The sequence below is a fragment of the Microchirus variegatus genome (genome assembly GCF_963457635.1).
Source record: "Microchirus variegatus genome assembly, chromosome: 1".
NCBI lineage: Eukaryota > Metazoa > Chordata > Actinopteri > Pleuronectiformes > Soleidae > Microchirus > Microchirus variegatus.
The window spans coordinates 41,025,579-41,035,548 of NC_139802.1; the positions used below are offsets into that span (position 1 = coordinate 41,025,579).

At 43.2% G+C, this 9,970-nt stretch overlaps 1 protein-coding gene across 1 annotated transcript; it reads left to right on the forward strand.

Annotated features, from left to right (window-relative positions):
• Nucleotides 1–417: 417 nt before the first annotated feature.
• Nucleotides 418–9,646, forward strand: gnsb (glucosamine (N-acetyl)-6-sulfatase (Sanfilippo disease IIID), b; the record flags this gene model as incomplete). The annotated part of the gene is made up of 13 exons (XM_083907321.1): nucleotides 418–648; nucleotides 2,267–2,326; nucleotides 2,872–3,075; nucleotides 3,256–3,321; nucleotides 3,431–3,529; nucleotides 4,687–4,854; nucleotides 4,933–5,015; nucleotides 5,677–5,795; nucleotides 5,901–6,004; nucleotides 6,095–6,196; nucleotides 6,474–6,584; nucleotides 6,888–6,998; nucleotides 7,381–9,646. The coding sequence occupies 13 exons, from the start codon at nucleotides 418–420 to the stop codon at nucleotides 7,528–7,530; spliced, it is 1,608 nt and encodes a 535-aa protein (XP_083763447.1). The 3' UTR covers nucleotides 7,531–9,646.
• Nucleotides 9,647–9,970: the final 324 nt, after the last annotated feature.

Genomic DNA, 9,970 nt, shown 5'->3' on the forward strand with positions numbered 1-9,970 from the left:
GTGAAGGTTGTGATACTGTAATCATTAAATTAGATTTGTGACATTTGTGTTATTCATGCTATTTATTGGCATTTTTAATAAATTAAAAATCATGACGTGAAATCACGTGACAGTGAGACAAACCTTTAGGGTACCCTTCCCCTTATATTTTTCACGTTGATTATTTCCAGTAAAGTTGTGTGAAAGTTGTGTCATGTGCGTGTTGTACACTATGTTCTCTGTCGCCTCTCCTCCCACTGATCATATGATCTGGACTCCACTTCCTTAAACACCGAAGCCCAACGTGCAGTGGAACACAGACCCTCCCCCAGAAGAGCAACAGCCTCAGCGGGAGAAGGAGGAGGAGGAGGAGGAGGAAACGAAACTGTGGACATTCTACACAAGTGAGGACTCTACTTCTCCGGTAGTTATACGAACATGGAGGCTGATCAGGCCCGGCACTGCGGCCTTCTCTTGACCGAGACAGGCGTGAGGAGAAGCGGATACCGAGCGACTGTACGCCGGCCCGGGGGAAACCCCGTAGCCCTCACTGTCCTCGCGCTGCTGACGGCGCTGTTCACCTGCTGCGTCAGGTGTGTGGACAGCGTCAAACCCAGCAACGTCGTGCTGATCCTCGCCGACGACCAGGACGTTCACCTGGGGGGAATGGTGAGTGTAACAGACTTTAACCCGCGGTCATGCTAACACGTCTCTGCTGTGACACAATTTGTGTGCTGAAAAGTTTAAAGGGATAGTTCAGTTTTTTTGTTTTTGTTATTAAAGTGTGTCTGGACAGTTTCTACATTCACTTTGTACACATACAGTAGATAGTTTTCATTGTTTTGATGTGAACAGGTACAGAGAAAAGGTGTTGTAGCCCTGTTAAATACACAATACGTTATTTCTTAGGGGTCTCTCAATCGTGCCGCAAACACGTATTTGTGATACATTTGTGATAAATACATACAAGAGAATGAACAAACAAAAAAATAGATGGCTAACTAGCAAAACTGAACTATAGTTTGCTTCAGAAGTTACACTCAAATAAACCTTTTTATCCGCATCAGAACTTGTGTTTTGGGAGATCTTTAAAGGTGTTTTTTTAAAACGGCACTCCTTGTATTTTTGTGTTTTTCAGTTAATACTTTAGGTAAACGATGATGTCATAAGCCGAAATCTCATGGTGGTTAGTAGCTTCATGTTAACTTTTGTTTACTTTCCTTAGTCTTAGTTTTTTTTGTGGGGGGGTTTGTGACGTTTCCTGAAATTATGCCATGCTAACGAAAAATATTGTTTACGTTTTGTTCTGCTTCCGTGCTCTTCAAGGGACAAACCTGTGCGCTAGCCGTTGTTTTTGTCTAAACCAGTCTTTATATGAGGTGATGTCATTGTGCGATTAGCGTGATCGTGTCTTCCTCTGCGATCGATACCGGCTGCTGTATTTCCTTGTAGCTATTATCTCGACAGCCCTAGCAAACAACAATCATATTCTGTTTTTTAAGTTGTATTCACACCTAATGGTCCACTAGACTCGGTACGATTGGGGCTTGCGACATTCAGCCGCGTATACGGGTATGTTCTGGTTGTGTTTACCCACAATGCCCTGCGTTGCAGTCCACTTCCTGCATTTGGTTCTCTTGAAGCAAACCAAGACCTATGTTTTAGGCGGACTAGAGTTCGCTTCTTTGGTGCGGATCGGAGTTCCGTTGCTCATTCAACCCTCCCGAAAGGAACCGGACTTTCCGAACAAACGAACCAGGATTCGAATTGGAAAGGCTGGTGTGAATATGACATTAGGCCCATTGACAGATTGTGGAATTTGGGCTGTGCTGATTAACTGTCCCAGGACAAGAGCTTTTTATGTAAGAGGTACATGAGTTGCAGCTATGGTGCCAGGCTTGGTCAGGCCATGACTAACTGGGAAGGAGGTCGGGAGTAAGTGGTGCGATAGACGAGAGTGTGTGACAAACCAGAGACGGAAGCGATGGATCGGGTTTTTTGACAAATGTTTGAATGATGTTTCGTCAGTATTGCCCAAGTTGTGCACAGGTGAGCCAACAGGTGATGATGCTATCTTACAAATATGGCTGCAATGCCATTTTATCTTGCCAGTAGATCACCTTTTCCTTCTGTTAACAGAAGTTAGTAAACTGCTCACTCGTCCACACCAAAGTATATCGTGAAAATCAGCCTTTTTAGCTCCTGGCTACACTGCAAAATCAGCCCTACTACAAATAAACCAAATATTCTGATAGTCACTGTAATCTCTCTCTCTTGTGTTCTGCAGACTCCTATGACCAAAACGAAAACCTTACTCGGAGAAGCAGGAGCAACATTTGTCAATGCTGTGAGTACATGTACCGAAGATGTGTATTTATTTAAGTACAACTGTACATGCTTACTAATTTCATCTCATGTGATGCTAAGCTATCTCACTGGGGATTTCACAATGCGTTGAGCTTGTGACCTCGTACCGGAAAATCTATCGCTGTCTCACTTCAGGTTCTTTCCCTTGAACTTGTCACGCGTTTCCCTGGAAATAACGAGGAACAAAGTGGTAAAATTGTCCAAACACGAAATTTCACTTCTTTAAAAAGAAAAAGAAAAAACAACCATGTGATGCCGTGTCGCAATTGGCCGCGGCAATACCAAAATAAATGCGATTTAAAGGTACCGTGTGTAAAACTTAAGTTGCATGTTGCAGCTGAATGTGAGGGATCGTGAGGTTTGTTCATTGTAAAAACATGGTGGTCCTGCCGACACCGATTAGCAGTGTCAGTAGTAACATTTGAAACGGTGGCAACTGTACTTTTATATTTTTGTCTTTTTTTAACACTACGATGACCTTTCTTTCTTCCTCTTGCTGCTCTCGTTTCCCCTCTCCTTTCGTAGTTCACAGTCACGCCGCTGTGCTGCCCCAGCAGGAGCAGCATTTTGACGGGTCGGTACCCCCACAACCACGAGGTGAGGAACAACTCCCTGTCCGGGAACTGCTCCAGCTCTCTGTGGCAGAAAGGTCCCGAGTCGGAGGCCCTCCCTGTTTACCTGAGCAAACAGAAATACCAGACTTTCTTCGCGGGGAAATATCTCAACCAGGTTGGAACACGTATAAACACGACTTAAACCTTTTGTAAACAGAGCTCTGTGGTTCGTGACACTCTGTTATGTGACCGGACAATATTTAATCATCAATAACAGTTGAACTAGGGCTGGGTAATATATCGGTATTATATCTATATGCTGACTAAATGCTTTACATATCTCCTTTTCTGCCAGTATGGTCAGAAAGAGGCAGGAGATGTTGTCCATATTCCGCCTGGCTGGGACCAATGGCATGCATTGGTAAGTCTCACTAAACACACACACACACACACACACACACACACACACACACACACATAAATGTTCTTTTTCCTGGTACTTGAATGATCACATGCCGTCTGATTCACAGGTGGGAAACTCGCAGTATTACAACTACACCCTGTCTGTCAACGGCAAAGAAGAAAAGCACGGCGACAGCTACGAGACGGACTATCTCACTGACCTCATCGTGAGTTGCAATGTCACACACTCGGCGTTGCGTGCAATGACCTGTGCATTTACTGAGCTTGTGAGCATGGGAACACATGTTATAACAATGTATGGGTATAAATCGTCCAAAGTCTCACGAGTCAGCTTAGTCAACAGCATGATGAGTTAGGGAAATATGTTGTAGGGTGTTCAGTTTTTGTGCAGTTTGATTTTTCAGATTGTAGAGGTTGTGAGCGAGGACTTTGTGCACGTCATGTGATGACTGCTCATCATCCTCATCAGCTGACACATGGGTGTTTGTCACTCGCACTGCTGACCGATGAGCTGCAGTAATGTCACTGCTCTCTGCAGCAAAGACTGGAAACAAAACTTAGACGGACTTATTCGGTCTATTAATAAATCCATTAAATACATGTCTTTAGACTCAGCTAAATGCTAACTAACAGAGAATCTTAGGGCTGTCACTTATTAACTTTTTGTTATTTGTTAAAATCCATTCACTGCCCTTCTAACAATAATAATTAATAAATAAAAGAAGGAGGTGAGACGATAGCAAGCAGTTAGCAAGAGTATCATGGAAGAGAGAGAGCAGCCAAAATTGACAGTTCTACTACAAATAAGGACTTCCTGTGTCTTAGGGGCGGAGCTTTGATGAAACGGCCAATGAAATGGGTTGTAATGGAGGTGGGGTGGGTCAATATATTGATTTGTTTATATATATCGTTGTCAATAATATATATTTTAATTAATAAATTAAGACACTCTGAAGTAAACAGTCACTGCCAGTTTCACTCGCCATGTCTTTTTAAGCAGATATAATGTTGATATGTGTTGGTTTTGCACGTTAGTATGCTAATATTAGCGCAAAGTACACCTGATGTTGATTTGAATGTCTAAGTTTTGTATGTGTTTGGTCGTGAAACAAAGATTGGCTCTCGAAGATGTTGTTTTATGCTATAGCCATGTTTCCACCAAGTGGAATTGTTCGTTTTGGCACAGTACAGTATTTTTTTGGAATTAGGAATGGTACCAAAATAACCAGCCCCAACCATTCTTTGGTACCCTTCCCTCGGGTCAGAGTGGAGTTAGACAGACCGAATCATACCATGATAGAAACGCAGCATACGTTTCTGCTCAGCAGGGGTTCATTCGCTACCGTTTTGCTTTGCTTCGCAGGTGAACCGCTCCCTTAAATTTCTAGACGACAGGAGCCCCCAGCATCCCTTCTTCTTGATGTTGTCTCCTCCAGCTCCTCACTCCCCGTGGACGGCAGCACCTCAGTACCAGAAAAAGTTTAGCGATGTTCAAGCTCCTCGAGATGGGAGCTTTGACAAACCAGGAAAGGTATGATGGGGAATGATTAACAGCAAACGGTCGGGTGTAAACTTTTCCAATTTAATCACCGTTTTACTGTGTTTCCAGGACAAACACTGGCTGCTGCGTCAACCCGTCAACCCCATGCCAAATTCCTCACTGACTTTCCTGGATAATGCATACAGGAAAAGGTATAGTTCATATTCAGTCCTCTTTTATAGCCATTCTAGAAGCTTGTTGTGTGAATGTGTCTGCCACCTCTGCTTGATCTCTATTAACAACTGTCTGCATTTGAGTCAAAATAAATGTATTATGGTCCAGACCTGCAGTATTCAACTTCCTGATTAACTTCCCTTCATGTTAGCCCAGACAGTCACTGAATGTTTACAAAAGCCTTGTGGGAAACAAATAGCTTTGTGACAAACATTCAACTCGGCAAGGATAAGTGTCACGTTAGCATGATGTAGCATCACATTAGCCTTAGCAAAGGGCAGTGTGATTTAATTCATGATTGTGTTAATGTTGCTGTGCAGACTAGCCCTTGGTAAAGCTAGTCTGAGTCCGTGATTTACTGAAAGCTAACCTCCAAATCTGTCCCCACTGCAGGTTTCATAGCATTGATTTTTATCTTTCTGGATCTTTGGGGATGGGATAAAATGCTCTCTTGTTAGCCTGTCTCTGACTGTTTTAGAGCATCTATTCAGCATATTCACTTCACAAAGAGACTGTTGTAAATCTTCCATCAGAATATGGCCAAAAAATCCTTTAAATTCTTCAAATAAAAGTTTCTATTACGGTGAAACAAAACCTTATCGGTGGTGGAACAGTGAACCTTGATCCTCTCGTCTGCAGGTGGCAGACCCTGTTATCTGTGGACGACATGGTAGAGAAGCTGGTGAAGAAACTTGACAGTTTAAAGGAACTGGACAACACCTACGTGTTTTATACCTCGGACAACGGCTACCACACAGGTCTGAGCAAGCGCCAGTTAATGTCTTTAAAGGGATAGTTCAAGTTTTTTTGAAGCGTGATTGTATGAGGTACCAGTTTAAACCCCCACGTTCTCCCTATTCCAGGTCAGTTCTCACTGCCTATCGATAAGCGGCAGCTGTATGAATTTGACGTCAAGATTCCGCTTTTGGTACGCGGACCTGGCATCAAACCGAACCAGACCCTGAAGGTGACAGGACACTTCGCTGTTTGCCACTTTTTCATCTTTGGTTTGATTTTAAAAAGTTTTTTTTAAATCCTGTTTGTGTGACTCTTTCAGGCTTCAGTTTTGAATATTGACCTGGCTCCGACCATACTGGACATATCTGGGCTCAACTTGTCTTCTGTGAATATGGATGGACAGTCTTTCCTTGGGCAGATGGTCAGCTGCTTTTTCTTCTAACTGTTGCAAAGCTGCTGTCAGTAATGTTGTCTTTTGGCTAGTATTCCACTCCCTTCTCCCTACATCTATCTATTATCATTGTCATCTACTTCTCTATAGTGGAACAAATACTGTACAACAGCAGTCAACAACATTGTAATTTGGCTAAAGGATTTTATCTAGACTTTCACTGACAGCAGATCTATATTTTCTTTCCTGGCGTCTGTCATTCTGTCATGTTTGTTTTAAGTGTTAACTGAGTTTTTCCCCTGTTCAGGCTCCTTCACTGCGTAATAGCAGTACACGGCCCTTTTTCCTTATCGAATACACTGGAGAGGGACATGAAACAACAGATCCCGATTGTCCCAAATTAGGCCCTGGTCTATCTGTAAGTAGAGTGAGATTGTCCAGGCCCGAGGCTCTGTTCAGAACTGGAAACGACTAACCTGGTAGATCTGATCACAAGTGACCACTTTTCCAATGTTGTGCAGTGATCAAGACACATTTGTGTATGTTTTTAACCTAAACTTAGAGCCGCACACTCCTGATGTTGAATACTAATACCACGTCTGAGCAGAGCCTCAGAGTCTCTGTCATTGGCATTTTCAAGAAAAAAAAAGATGATGAAGCAATAATACAAAATTAAACCGTAATGATTCTAACTCGTGTAAGTTTCCCTTCCTTTCCTCAGCAATGTTTCCCAGACTGTGTGTGCGAGGACGCCTTCAACAATACGTACGCCTGCGTCAGGACCATCGACGGTGAACACGACCTGCAGTACTGCGAGTTCGCGGACAACGAGGTAGAGCCCGACTCCTAATCCACACTTCACCCCACATTAGTCCAAGATATTAAAAGTAGTGGGGAAGATGGGGAGTTGCTGGCGGAAGACGGGGGAATTTTCAGGGGGGATCCGAAATAGATTTTTATTCTGTCCATGGTGGGAAGTGAAGGTGGCCTGAGATATGTTGTATGTGGAGAAACTCTGCCAGGTGTGGCCAGCAGAGGGAGCTGGACAACATAGACTGGGAGGGTGGAGGTGAGGTTGGATGTTCTGTGGAGAGGGTGTGGCATAGTGGCTTCTGGTTCTATGAAGAAAAGCGCTTAGGTGGTTCGGAACCAACCATCTACAAGTGTTGATAACGTTCGTGAAGCTCACCGTCTGCACCGCTTTGTGTCCTCAGTCGTTCGTAGAAGTGTACAACCTGTCGTCAGACCCCCACCAGCTGGAGAACATCGTGAAGAAGGTGGATCCGGCCGTCCTGCAGACCATGAACCAGCGGCTCATCCTGCTCCAGTCCTGCGTAGGCGACAGCTGCCGTGCCATCAAGTAACAGGTGGGCTGGGGGACGGCCCCACAGAGCGTTCACATACTGTTTACTCCCGGGAAGCTGCCAAAAAATATGTACCACCACCTACCCAATCCACACCACCTTTTTCCCAGCAGCTCTATCCAGGAAGGTTTGGATGGTCGGTGTGGTCCCTATGAACCAAACTGTGTTTCCACCACTTATAAGCAGAATCGTTAATCATTATTAGTGGGGGGAGCTTCACACAGAGAAGACAGCGTATCATGACGATTTACCTGTGCTGCTGTAGCCTAGTCTTGTCTTTTTTTTTCTTTGTTTTTCAACTTCTGATCTTTCACCGTTGCCTTCGTCATTCTCCGTTTTACAACCAGTCGCTGATATCGTTTGCAGGTTATTCATTGGAAGCCTGGTTTTCGTGAGCATTTGTGGCGATAAAACCGACTTCATCGTCGAGTATTTTGAGCTCTGGATGTGAACACACACACACACACAGATATGTTTTTCCTCCATCATGAATCAGTCTGGCTAGCTTACTGGCTGTCATGTCGTGGAGGTGACGTTAGTCAGAGAATCTTAATGAGGATTGTTTTTTTTGTGTCATTCGAAGTTTTCTGCAAAGTCGGACGTCGAAAAAATGGTGTGACCGCAGCGTTAGCCTCACTCAACCAAAGGTGCGTCGCTGCACTTTAGCGTAATCAAGTTTTTACGAGAATAGTTTAACATCTTAAGAAATTAGCTCATTTGTTTTCTTGTGGAGCGTCTGATTAGAAGATTGACAACCTCATGATGGCCTGATCGGCCTAAATGGATGGAAAACTGTTGGTGTAGAACGTGCAAAGTGAGCTAAATCCACCAGTCGATGTCGCTAATACTCATCGATTTAATTTAATTCAAAGGTCCTCTGTGGAAAAAAAACCCAAACGCGTTAACGCACGACGCGTTTCCATGAGGACTGGCCGAAAAAAGACGTGTGACGCCATGTTTACGTGACACCTGATTGTTAAACTGAGTCGCTAAAGTAACGCTAAACTTTAAAAACAGAGGCACACATACGCAGTACACAGGTACGCTGGTTATTTGTAGCGCTGCTCTTTTCGTTTAATAAACGGACCACTCCAGTTCGACTGTAGGCGTGCTAACGGCGCTAAAGGAGCTAATGGAGCTAACTGGTAAACTGTGCCTGGACTCCACATAAACATGACGTTTCGCGCGTCTTTTTCCGGTCAGTCGTCATGGAAACGCGTCATGCGTTGGCGTGCATTAACCTAGTGCCTAGCAATAGTTTTTTTTTTTCGTGTAGCATACTTCTGCCTCAGAAAACATTAAAGCCTAATTGTATTTATTTTACAGCAGTTATGCACTTACACGCACACACAATTATGTGCAGTATATTCAATAAACCCTCCTAAATGTTACACAGTGGACATTTAATTGAATCAGGCCGTATTAGTAAAGTTGTATGTGATTTCTAAGTGTGTGTGTGTGTGTGTGTGTGTGTGTATGTACTCTCCAAAACTGGACCAAAAATACCCTTATAAATCAGAGGACGTGAGGTCTTTGAGTGTGCGTACGGTCACACAACTTGTCATTTAATAATGAATCCATGTTTTAAATTCATTGCTTTTTAGCTGATGGTGACTGAAACCTCCAGGTTCTTGTGCTGGAGTTTCTGAAGTCTTATGCTAAGCTAACTAGCAGCTGCACCGATGAAGGGAGTTTCTAATCTAACTTTTGGGACAGATTTCCCTTCATGACAAACTATTCCTAACATAGTTTTTTTTAAATTGCTTTTTAAATAATGGTGGTGTAGTCGTGCTCTTCATTGTATCTCAGCAGCCCTTTCATTGAAGGAAGTGAATTTTGACCTCTTTGTGTCCAGGTATTTCTTTACGTTTGTGCCTCTGATTTTTTTTTTTTTTTTTTTACAAGGAACAACGCTTTTAAAAAAACCTTTCAAAAACTATTCGTTCATTTTGTTTCTGGACAATTTACTGTGAGAATTTGTGTCTCGCGGAAGATGAACGGAAAAAGGAAGTGTTTTGTGAAGAATTCATAAAGGGAAATTCCGTACGGTCTCATGTGCCTTTTCTTGTTTGCACTGACGAAACAGCACGTGCCTTAAATGTGAATGTATTTTGCACTGTGATGAAAAAGATTCAAATTAAAGCATTTCATTGCACTCATTCATGAGTATATGCATCTTATTGTGTATTAGATGGCCGGACGTCGAATGCGAATTTTCACATTTTGTCATTCGCGCTAAAATTGTGCCACAAGATAAATGTATGTGCTTTGTTCGTGTACATTCATGTCTTGCTATAGTGGCGATATAGTAGACTGTATTTCAAGCTTTTTCTTATCTGGAAACGGTCTCTGTAAATAGCGTCGTAGAGCTCAGGGTGTGAAAGCGGTCTGCTGGACACGGACATGACGCAGTGTTAAGCCCAATTTATACTCCTACGTA